General features: G+C 45.7%; 1 protein-coding gene across 2 annotated transcripts; it reads right to left on the bottom strand.

Annotated features, from left to right (window-relative positions):
* Window positions 1-2,927: 2,927 nt before the first annotated feature.
* LOC110485547 (sarcalumenin) lies at window positions 2,928-24,272 on the bottom strand. Of its 2 annotated transcripts, none has more exons than XM_036942316.1 (10): window positions 24,183-24,272; window positions 10,411-11,562; window positions 8,470-8,559; window positions 7,473-7,568; window positions 6,616-6,732; window positions 5,897-6,130; window positions 5,474-5,595; window positions 4,917-5,144; window positions 4,226-4,432; window positions 2,928-3,952 (listed from the first exon to the last, which is right to left on the bottom strand). In XM_036942316.1, exons 1-10 carry the CDS (start codon window positions 24,241-24,243, stop codon window positions 3,686-3,688), a joined length of 2,574 nt encoding a protein of 857 aa, XP_036798211.1. In that variant the 5' UTR covers window positions 24,244-24,272; the 3' UTR covers window positions 2,928-3,685. The 2 variants fall into 2 exon arrangements, with proteins under 2 accessions (XP_036798211.1, XP_036798212.1); XM_036942317.1 differs by having other exon boundaries at window positions 10,624-11,562.
* Window positions 24,273-25,791: the final 1,519 nt, after the last annotated feature.

Raw genomic sequence — 25,791 nt, 5'->3', positions numbered from 1 at the left:
ATGCTTACTTACAAGCCCTTAACCAACAGTGTAGACCTTACCGTGAAATGCTTACTTACAAGCCCTTAACCAACAGTGCAGTTCAAGAAGAGTTAAGAAGATATTTATCAAATAAACTAAAGTAAAAAGTAATAAAAAGTAACCCAATAACGAGGCTATATACAGGGGGTACCGAGTCAGTGTGCGGGGGTACAGGTTAGAGGTCATTTGTACATATAGGTAGGGGTGAAGTGACTATACATAGATAATAAACAGCGAGTAACAGCAGTGTACAGAACAAATAAAGGACGGGGTGGGGGGGGGGGGGGGGGGGGGGTCAATGTAATAGTCCGGTGGCCCGGTACCACTTGTCGTGCGGTAGCAGAGAAAGCAGTCTATGACTTGGGTGACTGGAGTCTCTGATAATTTGATGAGCTTTCCTCTGACACCGCCTATTATATAGGTCCTGGATGGCAGGAAGCTTGGCCCCAGTGATGTACTGGGCCATACGCACTACACTCTGAAAGCGCCTTACGGTCAGATGCAGAGCATTTGCCATACCAGGTGGTGATGCAACCGGTTAAGATGCTCTCGGTGGTGCAGCTGTAGAACTTTTTGAGGATATGGGAACTCATGCCAAATCTTTACAGTCTGTTGAGGGGGAAAAGGTTTTGTTGTGCCCTCTTCACGACTGTCTAGGTGTGTTTGGACATGATAGTTCGTTGGTGTTGTGGACACCAAGGAACTTGAAACTCTCGACCCGCTCCACTACAGCCCCATTGATGTTTATGGGGGCCTGTTCAGCCCGCCTGTTCCTGTAGTCCACGATCATGTCCCCAGTTGGTCAAGTTTTTGTTTGTTTACTATTCATGTGGGGACTTCTGGTCCCCACAAGTATAGTTAAACACGTCCACGTCCACACACACTCACACTCACACACACACACACACACACACACACACACACACACACACACACACACACACACACACACACACACACACACACACACACACACACACACACACACACACACACACACACACACAAACAAACCTGTAACAGATTTCCTGTAGGACTTTTTGTAAGGGTTGATTTATTCAGTGGGGGTCACGCCCTAATCTATAATCCTTATATTATAGGTATTACAAAAACACACACCCACACAAATGGCCAACACACACAAGCTTGGTTCCTCAATGACCGAGGGAGAGTCTTGGTCTGTACTCAGATGGACTTATTTTTAAACTAGATAGACTCAAATTGGCACAAATTGGACTGATGGACTCAAATTGACTTCGTATTATACTAAATTGACTTCTTATTTACTAAAAACAGATATTTGGTAACTCAATTTATTGGGGATAAAGGAGAACTTATTTTGAGTTCTCAAGCTTCTCACAACAGTTAGTGATAGTTTGTCGCAAGTAGGCCTATCAATATTTTTTTTATATCACTTTTATTTTTGAACTGTTCAAACAGAGTGGTTAGAGTCGCCATGGTGATGGAGTTCTGTCCTTTCGTTTTCACGCTGACTGACAGAATAAGGTGAGGTATTGGAGATCAATTAGTTTATACACATCTCATTTTATGTGAGCAAATGTCCTCTCAGAACTTCACTTCCCTATCCATCTTTACCTGTAATGTGTCCCAAATGGCAATCTATTCCGTATATCGTGCACTAGGTTTGACCAGGCCAGGGCTTTAGGGAATAGGGAATAGGGTGCTATAAACCCTGGTAATCATTTCCATTGACTGCCATTGAGTTCAGGCACCACCTGGTGGAATTCTGGTGCCACTGCAGTGTTTTTATGAGATAGATGACTATGGCCGAAATTACACCACATTTGTTTTTGCTTTTAACCCTTCCCTTATGTCCTGGTTCAATTTGAATTAGAAATCACTCAAATACTATTTTATGTAATTTTTCCATCATGACCCTTCATCTACTTTCCTAATGTTGTGTCTCAAACGTGTAAAACACGTAACAACAACAACAAAAATTTGACCCGGTACCGGAATAGTGACATCCATGATGTTCTTGGTCAATTTGATCAGCAATTTTACCTTGACCTTGGGTCTATATAACTTTTTAACAGGTTGTCCTAGAAACAAGCTGAGGCAGAGCAACACTGATCTTAAGTCAATTTGAAGTACATTTGACCTTTGACCTTGACCTTTGTGCTAGAGACAAGTGGTATTCTGTGCATTAAAGATCTATCCATGACGATCATAAAGGATCTAGGTATGATTTCCTTGTGATGTCCAGAGGCCGTGAGGTAGTGATCTGAAGTTTGGCAAAAAATTAGCTAAGAATGTCATAAATGTCCTAATTCCATTTATTCACGACTTTGGTACAGTAATCAAACATTTGGCTCCCAATTTTGAACAGTTGATCCATCAACTCATATGAAACATTCTCAGCTACTGGAGAAAAACTATTTGTAAGGTTAAAATCATGTATTATTTGTAAAGTTAAAATCCTATTGATGATCTAGATGACTTTTTATTTATTTATGATTTAGATTACTTTTATTGTAATGGTGTAGGTTGAACCAAACATAAGGATTAAATACCTAATATTATGGACATCTGGTTTCTGTGTCTCAGACAGATGTGGAACCTTGCAGTGATGGGTGTGTGTGTGTGTGTGTGTGTGTGTGTGTGTGTGTGTGTGTGTGTGTGTGTGTGTGTGTGTGTGTGTGTGTGTGTGTGTGTGTGTGTGTGTGTGTGTGTTAAGATGGTTTAAAACCACTCTGTGTGTTTGGCCTGGCTAACACTCCTTCATAAAGTAAGAAGCATATCAATTTTACATTATTGCTGGGGACAGGACGTTCCCTCCAGAATGTAGGCCCTACCCTTATTGGATCAAACATATATTGGGTCTATTTTTGTCTTTCTTTCTCCCTCCCTTTTCCCTCTAAAGAATTGACACAAGAATCTCGGTCGTCAATGGGATCTGAAGCTACAAGGATAAAATACAACTTTAATGAGACTTTGACATGCAGCATATTGAGGCAAAGCCATAACAACAGGAAGAGAAGGCTACAGCCCATTTAACTGGCATCAATGTACAAATGCGTTCTTACACAGCAATGACATACTGCACTGACAACGAAGATAAGCTGTCGTTTAGAAATGACAATAAAGACAATAAAATACAATACAATACCATAGAAGAATACTGTAACTGACTGCTGGTAAGGAGCACAGAAATCCAGACCCTTTTGAAATGACAATAAAGACAATAGAATAGAATATTATGCTGTAACTGATCGCTGGTATTTTTCCTTCTTGTCTACGGATGAAGAAGAAGAGAAAAACTTGAATAAATAAAATAAACAAACTGGCAAACAAACAGAAATAAAACAAACTCTTGTTTATATGTCCCTGTTTTCGTTCTGAGTTAAATAATAACACTTAGGAAGATAAGAGTCTCTGATTTAAATAGTTCAAAAAGCTTTTCTTTTTCTCGTTGGATTACTTCTAATGGGCCTGCAAGGTTCCCATTTGCTTCATGTGGCTTCAATCCCCCTTTTTCCCCAGCTGTACATATTTCCTATCCTCCACCCCATCCCTCTCTCCTCTCTTCCCCGTGTCCAGTCACCCCAGTACAGCCTCTGGCTTCAGCCTCCCTCCTTTTTGTCTTCCTTCCTTTGCTCCCCGTCCTCTTCTCTCCATTCATCCCTCTCTTCATCTCTCCTCCTCAATCCTTTCGCCAGCGGTTCTTGGGTTTTGCCTCAGGAAGTGGGGGTGGAGGGGCTGGGGCGGCCTTGGCTGGGGGTGGACTGTCTTTCTTTCCCAGGCTAATCAGTAGGGAAGGGAGCTCCACAGTGATAGCTTTCTCTATCTTGTCAATCAGACAGCCTGACGACCAGGAACAGAGGGAGGACAGCTGCTTAAAGCCTGATGGAGGGTTGATGCCAAAGAAGTCCTGGTAGGCCTCTTTGTCTGGCAGGTCGAACTTGCTCACCTGTAGAAATGGAGAACACACACGTTATATACATGTTACACACACGTTATATACACACACACACACACACACATTATAGACATGTTAAATGCACATTACTCATGCACATTTAATACACACATTATATACACATTGTGCACATTACATACACATTATACACACACTTTGCACACCTTAAACACACGTTATATACATATTCCATACACCCGTTACACACACAATCCATGACACCTACACCCCCTCCCCCCTCCCTACACACACTCTCTCACTTACATTGGTCTTGGCCAGGATGGACTTGAAGATGTAGAACTTGTCAGGGTCTGAGACGATGTCCCTGAACACCTCGTCGGGGTCGCTGAACCAGCCCAGCTTCTCGTGGTATGTATGGAGGTAGCGATCTACCAGCAGGGCGTGGATCCTGACCCGGATGGCGTGCTGGCGGATGAAGGCTATCTTGTTCTCCAGCTGGTTCTCAATGACCTGAAGATAGAAGAACAAGGAGATTATTGTCAACAGCAGAGGTGAATAAAGATGGCGTCCCCCATGCACTTATCACAAATGCCTCGTTTCGCTAAGTTCGCCGAATTGTACATCACTCTCCATGACTCTTTTGTTTGCAAGGTCATTAGCACAGTATACATGATTCCAATTTTAGCTTGAAGACACCGGGACTTTGAGATTGTGCTGATTTACTGGCACATTGAACCATATACGCAGCATAGTTTCAAAACTCAGTGGATTGTGCTAAACAATGACATCACATCTGAATTCTGACATCTTTATGCACGTTCGCCATTGTCACAGATTTTAGGTGCTCTTCTCAAGTGCACAACGGCAAGAGATGGTAGCTTCTCGAGCAGCAAGGTCTCCTCCCGTATGAAAAGCCATGGGCTGGTGTGTGCGTGTAATGTGTTTGTGTGTATTCTGTATTCTGTTCTGTTTTCTGTAGGTGGTTGAGCTTCACCTGGTTGAGGTCTTCGAGCAGTGAGATCTCCTCCCGTATGAAGAGCTCTCGGCTGGTGTCGGCTGCGTATTCTGTGGGCCAGAAGGAGCTGACGTAGACCCGGGGAGGCTCTGTGGCGTTGATGAGAGGAGCCATGGACCAAAACAGGGCGCCGTAGACACGCATCAGGTCCTGGGAGGACAGGCTGTCTGCCTTGTTCAGGATGATGCGGATCTGGGACTCTCGGCCCTAGAATGAATGAATTCATGGATGGATCAATGAATGAATGAAGAAAACAGAGTTTAGAAAGGTTATTAAAGTGCTAGGCCAAGACTGACTGTATATTGGGCAATCTAAGGCACTTTGCTTTGCACCATAGACATATAATTACAGAATGAGCAAGGAATCTACTCTTTTGTAATTTCAGTTGAGTTGACTTTTGATAAAGCAAAAATGTTCATGCTGAACATACTACTTTTGCTTCCTGCTTTACTCCTATTGGTACACTCAATATGGCTGCCGGTCCACCCAACACTTCCGTTCTAGTAATTCAATTTCTATTCTTTACACTTCTTTACCTTCATCTGTTTGAACAGTGTCGCCAGCTCCCCGCCCACGTCCAACTTAGTGGGGTCAAACATCAGGAAGATGAGGTCAGCACGGTCAATGAACCACTGACACACCTCGCTATAGGGGTAGCCTGGATGGGGAAGGACGACCAATCAGAGGCTGTTTTACTCAAAGGTGTGGTAGTATACAGTGAGTTAAGTCTTTTCATCATTCCATTTTTGTGAATTTGTAGGTGTGTGTGTTGCATGCAGTGTGTTACCATTCGGTCTGCATGAGTGTGACTGTTAATGAATCTCTGTCTGTTCTCCCACCTCTCTCCTGCTGCTTGTGATTGTCACTTCACAGCATGTAACAAATATCTAAAGAGTGTACATGATCTAATACACATGGCTGTATATGAGAGGTTAGTGTGTGTGTGTTCTCCTCCCCACCTCTCTCCTGCTGCTTGCGGTTCTCAATAATCCCAGGCGTGTCCACCAGGGTGACTCTCTCCAGCAGTTTATGGGGCATCTCAATCCCCACCAGCCTCTCCAGGAACCCCTGGCCAAACTTCTCCAAAGGGGAAAAGGACCTGGAGCTGTCGGCTGCCATCACGATGCCCTCCACAGAGCGGAACTTGTCACCGTGCATCACCACTGTGTACTCAGATGTAGTGGGCTCAGCACCTGGGAGAGAGGGAGGGAGGAAGAGGGGGAGAGGTGGGAGGGAGATAAGGAGGGAGGAAGAGAGGAAGAGGGGGAAGATAAGGAGGAAGAGAGGGTGGTTAGAATGTGTAAGAGAGAGATTAATATGAGCAGCTATCCAAATAGTTTACTCAGAAAAGGAAGCAGTTGCATTGAGGCATGTTTGTATTCCGGAGAGAAGTGGACTGGGAAGGGTGCAATAGATGACAGATCAGTAGTAGATAGACAAGATGTGGAATAGAGTGAATGATAAAGTGGAAAACCTTGTCTGCGGTGTAGACTGGTAAGGGGTGTAGACTGGTAAGGGGTGTAGACTGGTAAGGGGTGTAGACTGGTAAGGGGTGTAGACTGGTAAGGGGTGCCATGAGAAATACATTTGATTGATTGGCTGATTATCAGAGTAGAGTGTTGGTCAGGAGTTAGTCTGGTGAAACTCCAGGCCCAAGCTATGTGACAGGAGCTCTTACCTGTGTAAAGTTGTTGTGGGGTACCATGCACGCCCAGCAGGTAGTTGATCATGGAGGATTTGCCTACAGACCAGGGTCCCAGGAACAGTACCATGGGCTTGGAGGTGATCTCTCCATCTAGAGAGAGAGAGAGAGATAGTGAGAGAGAGAAAGCGAGAGAGAGAAAGAGAGAGAGATAGCGAGAGAGAGAGAAAGCGAGAGAGAGAATGCGAGAGAGAGAGAAGGGGGGTCACTTTGTAGACTTTGTCAATGGTACACTTTGTCCCACAAGGGGGCGTTCATTGCATACATCATGGTACTATGGATTGAGCCCTCAAGCTCTAACAAGCCTGGGGTAAGTGAGGCCTGGTCGCCCACACAAAGCTGTATATATATATGCTGAGGCGTACAAAGTCACTTTCTGGAAAGCTCTCCTGTGTACACTCGATTACTGGCAGGTGTATATGCAGTTAATTAGTTTATTTATGTTTCATCGATTTTCCAGTTTCTTCAGGCAAAGGCACCCTGAGAATTTAGATTAAACTGGCACACAACTGTGTATAGTATTGCCCTTTTGCCTAGGGAAACCCCATTGCTAATGACAATGTCTACAAGGACTGTTGGTAACTAGACTTATGCTTGTCTGTTTTTTTCGGGGGAAATATAGCATTTTGTTATTCTTTGTGTAACAGGTTGGTAATGAACAGAAGATTAATAGCTAATGGCTAAAGGCTAATATGCTAATACTAATAAACAAATCTGAACAATGCTAACCAGGCTAAAGGCTAATACGCTAAGACAACAGATCAGTATAAAACCGATTAAAAATGCTAATAGCTAATGGTTCAAGGCTAATGCCAAGTGGTTGGACAGGCTACCTGTGACCTCGTGAGCTCTGAGCTCGTTGTACTTGTAGGCCGTCTCCATGGGCTTGATGGCTGAGTGGTAGATGTGCTGCAGCTTCTTCATAGCAGCTGGAGAGGAGAGAGGGATGAGGAAAGAATGAGGGGGTGAGGGGAGGAGAGGAGAGAGGGATGAGGAGAGGAGAGAGGAAGAGAAGAAAGAGGGATGAGAGGATTGAGGGGGAGCGAGGAGGAGAGGAGAGGATGAGGGGGAGAGAGGAGAAGAGGACAGAGGGAGATAGAAGAGAAGAGGGATGAAGAGAAGATGATAGAGGTGGAGAGAGGCAGAAGTAGCAGATGAAGAGAGCAGATGTTGAAAAATATTTTTTTTTAAGGGTGGGAGAGAAGAGAGGAGACAATACATTTTGCATGGTCATGGTAGTCATTGTATTGTAATGGATGCACCATGAATGAACTAACCTGACTCATTGTCATGGTAGTCATGGTAATATAATGGAAGGCACCATGAATGAACTAAACTGACTCATTGTCATGGTAGTCATGGTAATATAATGGAAGGCACCATGAATGAACTAACCTGACTCATGGTCATGGTAGTCATGGTAATATAATGGAAGGCACACACACGCACACCCACCCACGCACACACACTCACACACACACTACCATCCATTCCACACCTTGAAACAATTTCCACAGTAATTTTAGCAGAAAAGGCCCAGTAGATTTCTCAATCCCTACTGTTCACATATAAACAGCGTTTTTCCTGGTCAGCTCATGTGGTCCCCAAAAAAATCAGGGTATTTTTCACAATTCATCTTTTATAGATTCCTTGTATCCTCTCTTTGCCTGCTTCTCAATACACAATGGAGAAGAAAGTCCAATGTCCCTCCCCTTGGACCTTCTCCTCCAATACGAGTGAGGAGGTGGTGAGATCAAAATGGAAGGAATCGAGGAATAATGAATTGAGAAAAACTCAGGGCCTTACTTGTAACTCTTGTTTGCTCCTTACCAGAGAACTCAGGCGAGGATTCGGCAGAAACCAATCGGAGCATCTCATCGATGTGGGAGCAGTCTCTGAGCTTTGCTGCCTCCTCACCCACTGCCGATTGGAGGAAAAGCCTGTCAGTCAACTCAAATATCCATATCCCTGACTCGGGAAGTAGAATTTCCCCTGCATTATCATGATGATATACATTGAGTATACAAAACATTAGGAACACCTTCCTAATATTAAGTTGCACCCCCCACCCCACTTTTGCCCTCATCGAGCATGGACTCTATAAGGTGTCGAAAGCATTCCACAGGGATGCTGGCCCATGTTGACTCCAATGCTTCCCACAGTTTTGTCACGTTGGCTGGATGTCCTTCGGGTGGTGGACCCTTCCTGATACACACAGGAAACTGTTGAGTGTGAAAAACCCAGAAGCATTGCCGTTCTTGACTCAAACCGGTGCGCCTGACACCTACTACCATACCCCGTTCAAAGGCACTTATATCTTTTGTCGCACCCATAAACCATTTGAATGGCACACATACACAATCCATGTCTCAATTGTCTCAAGGCTTAAAAGTCCTCCTTTAACCTGTCTCCTCCCCTTCGTCTACACAGATTTAAGTGTATTTAAAAAGTGACATAAATGAGGGATCATAGCTTTCACCTGGTCAGTTATGTCATGGAAAGAGCAGGTGTTCTTAATGTTTTGTATACTCAGTGTATGCTTGTAATACGCAGTACAGTGTGCATACATGCTTGTCTGTCATGTAAAATAGGGGAATCCTGTCAGCTCTATTCGTTACATTTATATCTGCAACTTTTCAGGAACAGATGTGATTGTCTGTCATCTAGGACTGGGAATCGTGTGAGCTCTATTCATTACATTTCTACCTAACCATTTCTGAACATTCAGAAAGAAATGTAATGTGTAGAACAGATTTAACTGTCTGTCATCTAGGACTGGGAATCGTGTGAGCTCTATTCGTTACATTTATATCTGCAACTTTTCAGGAACAGATGTGATTGTCTGTCATCTAGGACTGGGAATCGTGTGAGCTCTATTCATTACATTTCTACCTAACCATTTCTGAACATTCAGAAAGAAATGTAATGTGTAGAACAGATTTAACTGTCTGCCATGTAGAACTGGGAATCATGTGAGCTCTATTCATTACATTTCTATCTGAACATTTCACCTTTGATCTCCCCTGAACATGACACCAATTGACTTCCTGCCATGACAACAGAACACTGACTGACCACAGCATCTGTTGTGTGGCTCTGTAGCCATGTTGTTATATCAGTGTCCATCTGCCCATCTATCTATCTCTTCCCTTCCTCCCTCTATGTCTGTCCTGTTTATTTCGGGCTCAGCTAGGGGTTATTCCTGATGCCACCTTTAGCCACACATATCAGGTTCTGGGGCATGGCACGGGCCAGGGAAAGAGGAAGGGATGGAGGGAGGGAAGGAGAGGAGGGAGGGAAAGTGGTTAGAGAGAGGAGAGAGAGAGAGAATGAGAGAGAGATGGAGGTTTAGAGATAATGTAAGAGCCAGACCAGATCCTATGTCTTTTATAGCTGGTGTCAACACTACGGCACCAAATGGCAGAGAATGTCAGTCTCCTGATTACAGTAGCACTCGCTCATCATGGCTTTGAATACACTTGAGTTGACACTGTAAAGTTGACAGTTGGCTCCTAAGAGCCGACTGAAGTGTATTCGAAGCACTGTGAAGAAGAAAGTGGGGAGATATGACAGGATCCTGTAACCCCATCTCTACAGTATGTAACTTAAAAGTGCTCGCCAGAGGTACTTTTAGCCTGAGCAATCACATTTAGTATAGAAAGAATAAATATGGACACATTGATATAAACAAACAAGTTTGTTTCCAAATTGTTTGGACAATAACCTTTTTATCGTTCAAATGATCAATTCTAATAACGCAGTACTCTATACCTTTTACTGGTGCTTCTGCCTTTGCTGGTGCATCCTCCACTGTCACATCCTCAACAGGCGCCTCCTCAACAACAGTCGCCTCCTCCTTAACAACAACAACAGGTGCCTCCTCTTCCACCACCGCTTCCTCCTCAAAAACATGTACCTCCTCCAAAACAGCTGCCACCTCCTCCACCAGCTCCTCCTCCTTCACTGCCTCCACAACCACCTCACCTGCTTCTACAGGTTCTGGAGCGGCTTCCGCAGGTTCCGGAGTGGGTTCCGGAGCAGCTTCCTCTACAACAGGCTCTGGTTCTGGAGCCACCTCCTTGACCACCTCCTCTGGCTCGGGTTCAACCACTTCAGGTTCCACCGCAGGTTCTGGCTCGGATTCAACCAGCTTGGGTTCCACCACAGGTTCAGCCACTAATACTACTTCTTCCTCTACTGCCTCCTCTACTGACTCCTCTACTGTCTCCTCTACTGCCTCCTCTACTGCCTCCTCCTCGGCAACCTCCTCAGTCGTTACCTCCTCAACAACAGGTTCCTCTACTGCAGGTTCTTCTATTGTTTCCTCTACTTCCTCATCAACTACATCCACTTCCTCCTCCATGACCACAGCTTCCTTAACTGCTTCCTCTTCCTCTATAACCTCTTCTTCCTTAGCTTCATGTTCTGCCTCAACCTCCTCTATAACCTCTTCTTCAGACGAGGGAGCTTCCTCCACTACTTCTTCTTCAGATGAGGCAGCTTCCTCCAGTTCTTCCTCCTCAGATGAGGCAGCTTCCTCCACTCTCTCCTCTGATGCTTGGACCTCCTCTGAAGTCTCTGCAGACTCCACAGATTCCTCCTCAGCTACCACCTCCTCAGATGCAGCCTCCTCCTCCTCGCTCGCCAACCTCTCCATGGGGACCTCCTCTGTGGAGGCTAGGGGCTCCTCTTCGCTAGCCAACCTCTCCATGGGGACCTCCTCTGTGGAGGCTAGGGGCTCCTCTTCGGCCGGTGTAGCAAGGCTTCGAGGGGGTTTACAGGACTGACACACGGAGCCTGGGGCCGGGGTGTCGTTGGAGGAGATTTGTCCTCCATGGTCATCTGTGGAGTCACAGGAGAGGTCACAGGAGAGCGGCACATGGAGATGCAGCTCATCGGGGCTGGAGGCCTCCACCACTAGGTCTGCAGAGACAGAGAGAGAGACAGGCGAGTCTGTTAATGATAAAGATGTCAGTATAAAGAGAGTGAAGGGTTTAGGTCTGGTAATCACTGAACGGCCATGTTAGAAAAGACAACAGCGAGCAAGATATAGGGGGCGCCAGGTAGGCTAGTAGTTAGAGTGTTGGACTAGTAACTGAAAGGTTGCAACACCGAGCTGGCAAAGTAAAAATGTGTCGTTCTGCCCCTGAACAAGGCAGTTAACCCACTGTTCCTAGACCAGTTAACCCACTGTTCCCAGACCAGTTAACCCACTGTTCCCAGACCAGTTAACCCACTGTTCCCAGACCAGTTAACCCACTGTTCCTAGACCAGTTAACCCACTGTTCCCAGACCAGTTAACCCACTGTTCCCAGACCAGTTAACCCACTGTTCCCAGACCAGTTAACCCACTGTTCCCAGACCAGTTAACCCACTGTTCCCAGACCAGTTAACCCACTGTTCCTAGACCAGTTAACCCACTGTTCCTAGACCAGTTAACCCACTGTTCCTAGACCAGTTAACCCACTGTTCCTAGACCAGTTAACCCACCGTTCCTAGGCCGTCATTGAAAATAAGAATGTGTTCTTAACTGACTTGCCTAGTTAAATAAAATAAAAATAGGTGGCGAGCTACCAGATGATATAAAGTAGCGTATCCACACCTCATCATTTTACATAAGGAATGGGCTCATTCAGTTCAGAGTTTTGCACTGTCTCCATTACTCCAATGACAGATTAGCAAAAATATACCCAAATGTTGACCCCAAGTGTTTGAGATGCCACCAGAGTCCAGCGACTCCGGGAGACATGTTTTGGTCGTGCCAATATTTGAGTGGCCTCTGGGACCACATTTGTTAAGCATTCTCACATATGTGTAATACAACTGTTAGCCCCAACCCGGTCACTGACATTTTTGGTGTACTTCCCCTAAGGAAGTGATGTCATCTCTGCCTCTGGAGAAGGATGGGTACACTGTGCTTGGGTCCCAACAAAGTTAGGCTTTACCTGGTCCCCATTAATACAATACGTGGAGAGCCTGTCTTTTCCTTAGTGTAACTCGCATAGTTTGGTCAGGCAGTCATGTCTGTTCTAGCGGCCATTTGTGCTGATAAGAATTTTTATTGAACATTTTTCCCCATTGTTTTTGTTTCTATTACTGTTTGTTCCTGTTTTTCATTCCCTTTTTTCCTTTTAACTTACTTTTATAGATGCCTTGGTGGGAGGGAGGGAGGGAGGGAGGGAGGGAAAATGAGGGGTTGTATTGTTTTATTGTTATATCTGAAAATCTATAAATAATGTTGTTTTTAAAGAAAGGGGAAAAAAAAGAAAAGACAACAGCCTCTCTGTTATTGATCATGGTTTGATTTCTATAACTTTCTAGAAGTTCCAGTTCAATTAATACAATTGGAGACCTCTAACACTCCTGTATTGATTTGACACACAAGGAGCCGCATTACAGGATTTATTATCATCATGATGATGTGGCAAGTTACAATTTGCTTTTTGAATGTCCGATATTTTGAACTTCATTTTGAACTTGATTTTGAACTTCATCAACAGTGGAATAATGAAGAAAATCCCCAAATACAGCCTTGTAGTGGATTACTCCTTTAATCTTCTTGTAAAGCATCCAAACATCTTACTGGATCAACTTACATGTACAGACATACAGACATTACGGATAAACACAATTGCTCTCTTTATCCAAAATAGACCTTATTCATCACACTGGAAACTTTCACAGCCGCTCTTTATTTTCCTGCATCAACGCCTGTCTGTCCAGAACAGACTTGGTGTGTGGATGTCTGTCCAGAACAGACTTGGTGTGTGGATGTCTGTCCAGAACAGACTTGGTGTGTGGATGTCTGTCCAGAACAGACTTGGTGTGTGGCTGTGTGTCCAGAACAGACTTGGTGTGTGGATGTCTGTCCAGAACAGACTTGGTGTGTGACTGTGTGTCCAGAACAGACTTGGTGTGTGGCAGTGTGTCCAGAACAGACTTGGTGTGTGGCAGTGTGTCCAGAACAGACTTGGTGTGTGGCTGTGTGTCCAGAACAGACTTGGTGTGTGGCAGTGTGTCCAGAACAGACTTGGTGTGTGGCTGTGTGTCCAGAACAGACTTGGTGTGTGGCAGTGTGTCCAGAACAGACTTGGTGTGTGGCAGTGTGTCCAGAACAGACTTGGTGTGTGGCTGTGTGTCCAGAACAGACTTGGTGTGTGGCAGTGTGTCCAGAACAGACTTGGTGTGTGGCAGTGTGTCCAGAACAGACTTGGTGTGTGGATGTCTGTCCAGAACAGACTTGGTGTGTGACTGTGTGTCCAGAACAGACTTGGTGTGTGACTGTGTGTCCAGAACAGACTTGGTGTGTGACTGTCTGTCCAGAACAGACTTGGTGTGTGACTGTGTGTCCAGAACAGACTTGGTGTGTGACTGTGTGTCCAGAACAGACTTGGTGTGTGACTGTGTGTCCAGAACAGACTTGGTGTGTGGCTGTCTGTCCAGAACAGACTTGGTGTGTGACTGTGTGTCCAGAACAGACTTGGTGTGTGACTGTGTGTCCAGAACAGACTTGGTGTGTGACTGTGTGTCCAGAACAGACTTGGTGTGTGGCTGTGTGTCCAGAACAGACTTGGTGTGTGACTGTGTGTCCAGAACAGACTTGGTGTGTGACTGTGTGTCCAGAACAGACTTGGTGTGTGACTGTGTGTCCAGAACAGACTTGGTGTGTGACTGTGTATCCAGAACAGACTTGGTGTGTGACTGTGTGTCCAGAACAGACTTGGTGTGTGACTGTGTGTCCAGAACAGACTTGGTGTGTGACTGTGTGTCCAGAACAGACTTGGTGTGTGGCTGTGTGTCCAGAACAGACTTGGTGTGTGACTGTGTGTCCAGAACAGACTTGGTGTGTGACTGTGTGTCCAGAACAGACTTGGTGTGTGACTGTGTGTCCAGAACAGACTTGGTGTGTGGCTGTGTGTCCAGAACAGACTTGGTGTGTGACTGTGTGTCCAGAACATACTTGGTGTGTGACTGTGTGTCCAGAACAGACTTGGTGTGTGACTGTGTGTCCAGAACAGACTTGGTGTGTGACTGTGTATCCAGAACAGACTTGGTGTGTGACTGTGTGTCCAGAACAGACTTGGTGTGTGACTGTGTGTCCAGAACAGACTTGGTGTGTGACTGTGTGTCCAGAACAGACTTGGTGTGTGACTGTGTGTCCAGAACAGACTTGGTGTGTGACTGTGTGTCCAGAACAGACTTGGTGTGTGGCTGTGTGTCCAGAACAGACTTGGTGTGTGACTGTGTGTCCAGAACATACTTGGTGTGTGACTGTGTGTCCAGAACAGACTTGGTGTGTGACTGTGTGTCCAGAACAGACTTGGTGTGTGACTGTGTGTCCAGAACATACTTGGTGTGTGACTGTGTGTCCAGAACAGACGTGGTGTGTGACTGTGTATCCAGAACAGACTTGGTGTGTGACTGTGTGTCCAGAACAGACTTGGTGTGTGACTGTGTGTCCAGAACAGACTTGGTGTGTGACTGTGTGTCCAGAACAGACTTGGTGTGTGACTGTGTGTCCAGAACAGACTTGGTGTGTGGCTGTGTGTCCAGAACAGACTTGGTGTGTGACTGTGTGTCCAGAACAGACTTGGTGTGTGACTGTGTGTCCAGAACAGACTTGGTGTGTGACTGTGTGTCCAGAACAGACTTGGTGTGTGGCTGTGTGTCCAGAACAGACTTGGTGTGTGACTGTGTGTCCAGAACATACTTGGTGTGTGACTGTGTGTCCAGAACAGACTTGGTGTGTGACTGTGTGTCCAGAACAGACTTGGTGTGTGACTGTGTATCCAGAACAGACTTGGTGTGTGACTGTGTGTCCAGAACAGACTTGGTGTGTGACTGTGTGTCCAGAACAGACTTGGTGTGTGACTGTGTGTCCAGAACAGACTTGGTGTGTGACTGTGTGTCCAGAACAGACTTGGTGTGTGACTGTGTGTCCAGAACAGACTTGGTGTGTGGCTGTGTGTCCAGAACAGACTTGGTGTGTGACTGTGTGTCCAGAACATACTTGGTGTGTGACTGTGTGTCCAGAACAGACTTGGTGTGTGACTGTGTGTCCAGAACAGACTTGGTGTGTGACTGTGTGTCCAGAACATACTTGGTGTGTGACTGTGTGTCCAGAACAGACGTGGTGTGTGACTGTGTATCCAGAACAGACTTGGTGTGTGACTGTGTGTCCAGAACAGACTTGGTGTGTGGCTGTGTGTCCAGAACAGACTTGGTGTGTGGCAGTGTGTCCAGAACAGACTTGGTGTGTGGCAGTCTGTCCAGAACAGAATTGGTGTGTGGCTGTGTGTCCAGAACATACTTGGTGTGTGACTGTGTGTCCAGAACAGACTTGGTGTGTGACTGTGTGTCCAGAACAGACTTGGTGTGTGACTGTGTATCCAGAACAGACTTGATGTGTGACTGTGTGTCCAGAACAGACTTGGTGTGTGACTGTGTGTCCAGAACAGACTTGGTGTGTGACTGTGTGTCCAGAACAGACTTGGTGTGTGGCTGTCTGTCCAGAACAGACTTGGTGTGTGACTGTGTGTCCAGAACAGACTTGGTGTGTGACTGTGTGTCCAGAACAGACTTGGTGTGTGGCTGTCTGTCCAGAACAGACTTGGTGTGTGACTGTGTGTCCAGAACAGACTTGGTGTGTGGCAGTGTGTCCAGAACAGACTTGGTGTGTGACTGTGTGTCCAGAACAGACTTGGTGTGTGGCTGTGTGTCCAGAACAGACTTGGTGTGTGACTGTGTGTCCAGAACAGACTTGGTGTGTGGCTGTGTGTCCAGAACAGACGTGGTGTGTGACTGTGTGTCCAGAACAGACTTGGTGTGTGGCAGTGTGTCCAGAACAGACTTGGTGTGTGGCTGTGTGTCCAGAACAGACTTGGTGTGTGGCTGTGTGTCCAGAACAGACTTGGTGTGTGGCAGTGTGTCCAGAACAGACTTGGTGTGTGGCTGTGTGTCCAGAACAGACTTGGTGTGTGGCTGTGTGTCCAGAACAGACTTGGTGTGTGGCTGTGTGTCCAGAACAGACTTGGTGTGTGGCAGTGTGTAAAGCCAAGAGCAGATTGAATACTCAACAGCCTCTCAGATTGCTACACTCAGATTTCAGCTCCTTGAATGGAGATGCTTAGGCCTGCTTAGACTATTTGAGGGGAGCAGACCTGGGTAAAGACAACCCTGTAGAGACAGACTCCGACAACAAACCCTATGTCAGGAAGTCATATTATAACGTGTCAAAATGATGGGAACTCTGTTCCTACACATTCTCTCCCTATTGTACCCCTGTTTATATAGCATAACCTGGAGTAGCTTAGGCTGCATGTTTGTAGACGGTGAAATCTGAGCTAGCGACCGTAATGTACATGTAGCCATGGATAGTAAGTAACCTCTGACACGGAATAATTAGGAGACCCGAGTTACAACCCCAGGTCGTTGCACATACACTTGACAGTGTGTACTCACTAAGAATGTAATATTGGTGGGTTATAATGCTGTCAATGACCAGAGGAGGTGATGAATGGGCATAGCTCACTCATTCCCACACACACACACACACACACACACACACACACACACACACACACACAGGAGGTGATGATCGACCGATCATGAGCAGTAAATTGTTTACTTGTGAATCAGAGCCAGAATAGGAAGCCCATAGAGAGCACAGAGAGTCCCATTTGTGTACCATGGACGGTCATGGACAGTCACACGGGTGCTAAGCTTTCCGCCCTGACCCATTTGATCAATGCGTGTGTTGAGTCAGATGCGACTTATCTTGAGTCTGAGGCTCTTAGGTCAAAGGGCTCGTGGTGCATTTTTCACATCCACATTTAACATTGACATTGGGCCGGTAGAAGACGCGAACGTCATTATTCCTGTCTGGATTGAGGATAGATCAAATCAATCATGTGCGTTGGTATGTGTATACATTAGCATACACAGTCACAAACCCCTATGCCACCATAGGTTAGCCTATAGCTTAGCGATTAGTCGGTAGCTGCTAGCATTGATCAACAAGATGTGCCACCTCTTCTCAGAAGAATAGAGAATCACACAGCACAGCTGAGAATCACACCTAAACACCTGAGTCATCATCACCATACAACTACGTTAGCTTTTAGCTTAGCAATTAGCCGCTTGATGATAGCAATGGGCAATGTGCCATGTGCCATGTTAGCCGTTTGCTAGCAATTAGCCTGTTGGCGCTAGCTGTGAGCAATGCAGCTCTTCTCAGCCAACTCTTGTCAGCCATTGAAGGTGAGAATCACACTGCAGCTGTCCATGCCATGGATACAACCTGATCCATGCTGCTACCTTGAAACATGAACCTGCAGACGTACACACTGAGGCCATACACCATCATAATTTGTCTCCCACTGTGCCCCACTACACATCCCACTACAGACCGTCCTAACAGGCCTGCTAAGACCTCACGGGTTGGTATTTAGCCAGTTGGGGACATGTGTGACGATGTATGTTCCTTTGTGGTCCTTTAGGTCTATGGCATCCCCACTTAACTGTTTAGGTAGTTTAAGTAACATGGAAGGAGGGTGCCTCTGTATGTTTTGCCATGGCAACTGTAAATAAAGATATTTCGGAGCTCTATAACTTCAAGCCTGGGTCTTCTAAAGGCCACAAGTCTGCATTAGCCCTGTGAGCTAAAGCCTAGGCATTAGCTAGGGGAGCTAACAGGTCTTCGGGTTCCAGGCATGGTTTTGTAACCTGACTGATATAGAGTCTTATAGGCCTTTTAGCTGAAGAAATGACCCCTCCATTACAGTTTCCTGTTGACCTGAACTCATCTAACTGCTGAAAGCAGACAGAGGATACCGTCCGTATTTCTGAAGTAATGTTTTTTCAGTCCTTCTACTCGTGTAAGTATTCGCGGCATGTGTTATCCTCGGACGTCCAGGCTTTGCTCACGTGGCCTGTGACAGAGGCTAGGTATTCGTTACAAACCATCAGCACCTCATCCTCGGTGTCGGTCAGATAGCACCACCGTCTGTGTACCTAATGGCACCATATTCCCTACATATGTGCCCTGGTCAAAAGTAGTGCACTAAATAGGGAATAGGATGCTCCGTCACACTCTGGCAAAGCCTGAAAGCACATGGATTTCCAGGGCTCTGATCACAGATCTCCCCGGACAAGGAGAGGGCATCACTGATCTATCCGATCGGTAAGCAGTGTCCTACTCGGCAAGAGTGTAGCGCAAGTAACATTAAAAAAGAATCTGCTAAGTTACACATTTATTTATGTATGTGTTCCTGCAGCATATTTGTCCTGCAGCACCAGTCTCCCACAGACAGGGGGCGGTAATGGGTTATAAAAAGAACCTAAGAGGTGTTCCTCTCTCACCCCTGGCATTCAATATAGCATTTGGCTCGCTGACCCCCGGTCATAAACAGTCTCCCACCGACTTAAGTGTACCCTGGGTGTCCCTAATTAAATAAAACCAACAAGATGGGGTGTGTGTGTGTGTGTGTGAGAGAGAGAGAGAGAGAGAGAGAGAGAGAACGAGAACGAGGGAAAGAACGAGAAAGAGTGAGAGAGAGAGAGAATTTGTATGTGCTGAAGGTGGGTGGGTGGGTAAAGGGTGTGTGTGTGTGTGTGTGAGAGAGAGAGAGAGACAGGAATTTGGAAGGCAATGTGATTGGAAATACAGAGGAGCCAAATGAAGTGCTCACTGCCGCCCTCGCGGGTTGGATGGTATCCATGGACATAGTGCGACAGCGTCGTCAGTCGTCTGCACAGTTACATGAACGTGTGTACAGACGGCAAGAATTCGTATGGTGTAACGTTGTCAGGTTACCAGCATGGTAACAGGGTCACTCAGGGTCACTCATTAACAAGTGACAGTTTGTTTGTTTATGTTGACTTCATATATATTTTTGAACTACTTTGCCCTTTAAGGGCCACTATAATAATTTAATGAAGATTCTGTGGTAAGAAATGGAGCTAAGCAATAGAAATAGTCCAGACAGTCATGACTTAAACCGACCAAATATCAATCACAATGAGGAAAGGAAATAACAAGATTTTGACTTATATCGAAATGTTGATCCCGTTGTCAGAAAAATACAAATGTGTTTGTTGATACAGGCATTCCACAGGATCGTATTTGGTAGTTAGTAGCAGCCAAGTAGCTTATTGAATTAGAGTTAACATAGTTAGGGGAGATGGAGGGATGGAAAGAGGGATGGAGGTGCGGGAGAATGAAGAGACTCCATATGGGAATGATCGCTGGGGTTTTCCCCCTAAGCTTAGATAAAGATCACTATAAAAGTTCAACAGCAGTGAAAGAGAGAGTGAGAGAGAGAGAGAGAGAGGGGGAGAGAGAGAAAGGGGGGCTTGTCAAGATTGTTCTAGCAATCAAACAAATACAGCACGAATAGGCTGTTGCATTGAAATGCTGTTATTACACAGTTATGTAACACTGGACAGTGAACCTGGTTCTGGTGGGTTGCCAGACTCACACTGCCCTGCCCTGGCAGTGTTAGTACCCAGGCAGAATACATCAAAGTGAGGATGGAGTGGGACAGGTGCCTGGGGCATGGTGCCTGGGTCCTACTGGTCTCAATCAGGGATATGAATAGATCTACAATGAGTCAGATAGAATGGAAGGCAGGGAGGGATTATTCCACTGCTATATTCCACAGGAGTGACGTTGTCCTTCCCTGACGATTGTCACTGATTGTCACCGGCCTTGACGACAGCCTTGACGACAGCCTTATTGTACATGGAAAACCCTGTTCTAGGGGGCTGTAGCTCTGTCACTATCATTATGGATTTCCATCACGGCATCCATATAGGGACAGCCATTATCAGCGTGTACTGTCCAACAGACAGGCTGCTACTGAACACTGCTATAGTCTGTATAGCATCCACTTTGTACCAGTGTGTGTGTGTGTGGGCTTTCCCTAGCACTGGGGGCTTTCCCTACACGTGGACTACTGTCTAGCTACAGCTGCAGTTTATCTAGCTATGTAGACACAAATAGGTTTGCAGAACTACAGAGAAATGGCTTTTGCATTTAGAATATCAAATGCATGGACTACATTGTACATAGTCTTTGGCAAATCCCACAGAACCCTAATTGCAGACTGTGTGTGTGTGTGTGTGTGTGTGTGTGTGTGTGTGTGTGTGTGTGTGTGTGTGTATGTGTGTGTGTGTGTGTGTGTGTGTGTGTGTGTGTGTGTGTGTGTGTGTGTGTGTGTGTGTGTCTGCGTACTGTGTATGTAGTAAGGGTGCAAACAGACCCACACTGGCAGTGGGTGTGCCTATAAGATAACTCTGTGGTGTGCCTATAAGACTCTGTGGTGTTTGTATGGTGACTGGTGACAGCAGCAGACTCACTAAGGCTCCAGCCACCTGACTAACTACAGAGGCCTGGAAGGTGCAGGGATTAAATGACAGCAAGGACAGGCAAGGGTACCCCCCCCCCCCCCACACACACACACACACTGGTGTCACTGCTCAGCAACACTGACATTTCCACCCAGAGCCAACACACCCTTCTGATGTACTAGCATAGGTGTGGCACAGGAGGCTGCTCAGGGGAGGACGGCTCATAACGGAATGGCATGGAACACCTGGAAACCATCTGTTGGATGTATTTCATACCATTCCACTGATTCTGCTCCAGTCATTACCAGGAGATGTGTGTGACAGAAGTACTGGACACATACTGTATTATATATATATCAGCATTATATGCACAAGCAGCATTCAACTTCTCACTTATCATTCATTCAGTCGTTCATTCATTCAGCGCACACTGACAGAAATGTCATCCTCTGTCTCTTCCTCGTTCTTCCTCTATCCCTAAAGCATACATTACATACAGTGCCTTCGGAAAATATTCAGACCCATTGACTTTTTCCACATTTTGTTAGGTTACAGCCTTGTTCTATAATATATTAAATATACAGTGGGGCAAAAAAAGTATGAAAAAGTGTAATTTTCATCATAGGTACACTTCAACTATGACAGACAAAATTAGAAAAAAAATCCAGAAAATCACATTGTAGGATTCTTAATAAATTTATTTGCAAATTATGGTGGAAAATAAGTATTTGGTCATCTACAAACAAGCAAGATTTCTGGCTCTCACAGACCTGTAACTTCTTCTTTAAGGGGCTCCTCTGTCCTCCACTCGTTACCTGTATTAATGGCACCTGTTTGAACTTGTTATCAGTATAAAAGACACCTGTCCACAACCTCAAACAGTCACACTCCAAAGTCCACTATGGCCAAGACCAAAGAGCTGTCAAAGAACACCAGAAACAACATTGTAGACCTGCACCAGGCTGGGAAGACTGAATCTGCAATAGGTAAGCAGCTTGGTTTGAAGAAATCAACTGTGGGAGCAATTATTAGGAAATGGAAGACCTACAAGACCACTGATAATCTCCCTCGATCTGGGGCTCCACGCAAGATCTCACCCCGTGGGGTCAAAATGACCACAAGAACGGTGAGCAAAAATCCCAGAACCACACGGGGGGGGGGTAACACACTACGCCGCCAGGGACTCAAATCCTGCAGTGCCAGACGTGTCCCCCTGCTTAAGCCAGTACATGTCCAGGCCCGTCTGAAGTTTGCTAGAGAGCATTTGGATGATCCAGAAGAAGATTGGGAGAATGTCATATGGTCAGATGAAACCAAAATAGAACTTTTTGGTAAAAACTCAACTCGTCGTGTTTAGAGGACAAAGAATGCTGAGTTGCATCCAAAGAACACCATACCTACTGTGAAGCATGGGGGTGGAAACATCATGCTTTGGGGCTGTTTTTCATTGAAGATGAAACGTGGCTGGGTCTTTCAGCATGACAATGATCCCAAACACAGTGGCTTCATAAGAAGCATTTCAAGGTCCTGGAGTGGCCTAGCCAGTCTCCAGATCTCAACCCCATAGAAAATCTTTGGAGGGAGTTGAAAGTCCGTGTTGCCCAGCAACAGCCCCAAAACATCACTGCTCTAGAGGACAGCGATTATAGCCTTGAGTCTTCTTGGGTATGATGCTACAAGCTTGGCACACCTGTATTTGGGGAGTGTCTCCCATTCTCCTCTGCAGATCCTCTCAAGCTCTGTCAGGTTGGATGGGGAGCGTCGCTGCACAGCCATTTTCAGGTCTCTCCAAAGATGTTAGATCGGGTTTAAGTCCGGGCTCTGGCTGGGCCACTCAAGAACATTCAGAGACTTGTCCCGAAGCTACTCCTGCATTGTCTTGGCTGTGTGCTTAGGATCATTGTCCTGTTGGAAGGTGAACCTTCACCCCAGTCTGAGGTCCTGAGTGCTCTGGAGCAGGTTTTCATCAAGGATCTCTTTGTACTTTGCGCAGTTCATCTTTGCCTCGATCCTGACTAGTCTCCAGGTCCCTGCCAAAACAAACATCCCCACAGCATGAGGCTGCCACCACCTCCATAGGGATGGTGGCAGATTTCCTCCAGACGTGACTCTTGGCATTCAGGCCAAAGAGTTCAATATTGGTTTCATCAGACCAGAGAATCTTGGTTCTCATAGTCTGAGAGTCTTTACGTGCCCTTTGGCAAACTCCAAGCTGGCTGTCATGTGCCTTTTACTAAGGAGTGGCTTCCATCTGGCCACTCGACCATAAAGGCCTGATTGGTGGAGTGCTGTGAAGATGGTTGTCCTTCTGGAAGGTTCTCCCATCTCCACAGAGGAACTCTGGAGCTCTCTGTCAGAGTGACCATTGGGTTCTTGGTCACCCCCCTGACCAAGACCCTTCTCCCCCGATTGCACAGTTTGGCTGGGCGGCCAGCTCTAGGAAGAGTCTTGGTGGTTCCAAACTTCTTCCATTGAATAAGTACCCTTCCCCAGATCTGTGCCTCGACACAATCTTGTCTCTGAGCTCTACGGACAATTCCGTTAACCTCATGGCTTGGTTTTTGCTCTGACGTGCACTGTCAACGGTGGGACCTTATATAGACAGGTGTGTGCCTTTCCAAATCATGTCCAATCAATTGAATTTACCACAGGTGGACTCCAATCAAGTTGTAGAAACATCTCAAGGATGATGAATGGAAACAGGATACACCTGAGCTCAATTTCGAGTCTCAAATCAAATGGTCTGTTTTTTTATTTGTAATACATTCGCACACAAAAAATGTTACCTGTTATCGCTTTGTCGTTATCGGGTATTGTGTGTAGATTGCTGAGGATTTTTTAAATGTACTGTATTCCATTTTAGAATTAGGCTGTAACGTATCAAAATGGGGAAAAAGTCAAGGGGTCTGAATACTTTCCGACCTGCGGCCTCTATGACACCGTGTCAGGACAAAGTTGTATTGCTGCATCTCCATGACCCTGTTCTCATGATCAGCCTTTCATACCCCTTTATCACAAACCCTCGTATATGGTCTGCACTGCAGCCATTGCTATTTCCAATTCATGCAAAGAATGTGACTTTCATACGTCCCCCTTGCCCTGTTTCTGAGCAGAGGAACATGTCCATCTACAGTAATAAAAACTCCACGGACTAATCTGTTTTCTTCTTCTGATCTTAATGTATGTAATCTTACCTGCAGCGACCAGGACAAGCAGGGAGAGCAGGCAGGACACAGAGACCTGTAGAGGCTTCATTTTGGCTGCCAGGGGCCTCCCCCTTCTACCAGCAGTTATATATACCCCTCTGGAGAAAGGTCAAAGGGCGTGCCAAGGAAGGAGGGGCCTGGTAATGTCGCAGGCAGCAACTACACCCACGTCAGCCATTCCGTGTCTAAGTAGAGAGGCCTGGGTAGCTGGCTGGCTAATGGGTAACATAATGTCACACAGCAGCAACTGCATCCACGTCTGCCATTTTGTGTCAAAGCAGTTGCCCTGGTTCTATAAGGGGAGAGAACAGACAGGGAAAGATGTCAGGAAGTTTCACTGTTCGTATTGGGAGACCCTCTTTTCACGCCACCTCGACACTGAAATGACTTTTTCGTAGCAGGTTAGAACTTTATATCTATATTTTATTTCACCTTTATTTAACCAGGTAGGCAAGTTGAGAACAAGTTCTCATTTACAATTGCGACCTGGCAACTTACACTGATGGTTAGGATAATTAACGTAGCAGGTTAGGAAACTGAGGTCAAGGTTTGGAAAAGGGTTAGGGAAAAGTGGTGTGAAAAGAGTGTATCCCGTTCGTATTGGTCACTAGTCACCATAGGGACGGTTTCACGGACCCCAATTAAGAGCCTCCTGCTGGACTAAAAAGCTGACTCAACAGAGAATCTGAAAGTCATTTTTGCTCCAGGAGTAGGGTTAATCTAGGTTCAGGAAGTAAGGTTAAGTAGGTCAGGACGAGACAGAGTCGGATACAGATTCAAAAAACAAAGATACCAACTTCCCCATATAAAAAAACGAGTTATAGTATAGAAAAACGTTTCCATTTGAGATTTGATTAGCTGTTCTTACAGAGGCAATACTGCTGAGTCTGTGCACTTCTATTTTGATTCGAAAGTACAACAGACTGAACATAATTGAATTATATAAATAATGTATTTTGGGAAAGGAAAGGGGGATACCTAGTCAGTTGTACAACTGAAATGGGACATCACTTTTATGGGTTTCTGGTTTAAACTAGCTGCCAGCACCTCGTTAATCTAGCGGAGTTGTAACCTTAAACCCTTTACAAGATTAAATAAGACTAACACCGGGCTGCTGGGATGAAGAATAGGACCAAATCAAAGCAAACTTTAAATGCACTTTGAGTGAAGTTAGGGTTGATCCTATTCTTTGGCTTTGATTCTTGGTTGGGATGGAGATGTGAATCCAACATATAAATTGTTCATTTGTAGACCAACTGGAATTTGTTGACAACCAAACACAATTCAAAATCCCTTTTGCAATACAGTAAATAGGCTATTAACTTGTCGACAGTTTAACAGATGATATGTTGGATTCACGTCTCCAAATAAACCAAACATTTTATTTAGATAATAGGATTAAGCCAGTGGTTCAGATGAAACTATCCAAGCATTAGATATCCTTCAAATCCCTGAGCTGGCAAGATAGAAAAACCTACCTTTGTGCCCTTGAGCAAGGCAGTTAACCCTGAACAACAACTGCTCCCCGGGCGCAGATGACGTTGATTTTCCCCACCAATGGTTAAGGTTAGGATGGGGGGAGCCGACACTTGTCCTA

This window comes from Oncorhynchus mykiss, chromosome 13 (assembly GCF_013265735.2).
Source record: "Oncorhynchus mykiss isolate Arlee chromosome 13, USDA_OmykA_1.1, whole genome shotgun sequence".
In the NCBI taxonomy this organism is placed as follows: domain Eukaryota; kingdom Metazoa; phylum Chordata; class Actinopteri; order Salmoniformes; family Salmonidae; genus Oncorhynchus; species Oncorhynchus mykiss.
Note: the sequence above shows the minus strand (reverse complement) of the source record. Positions and strands in the feature narration are given on the sequence as shown.

Bases quoted from the DNA above. Each gene is read 5' to 3' on its own strand.
- LOC110485547 (XM_036942316.1), bottom strand. From the start codon at position 24,243: ATGAAGCCTCTACAGGTCTCTGTGTCCTGCCTGCTCTCCCTGCTTGTC. The intron at 6,131-6,615 runs GTAAGAGCTCCT...CCTCTCTCCCAG, and splicing joins CCCACAACAACTTTACACAG to GTGCTGAGCCCACTACATCT. The intron at 5,596-5,896 runs GTGGGGAGGAGA...TTCCCCATCCAG, and splicing joins CCGCAAGCAGCAGGAGAGAG to GCTACCCCTATAGCGAGGTG.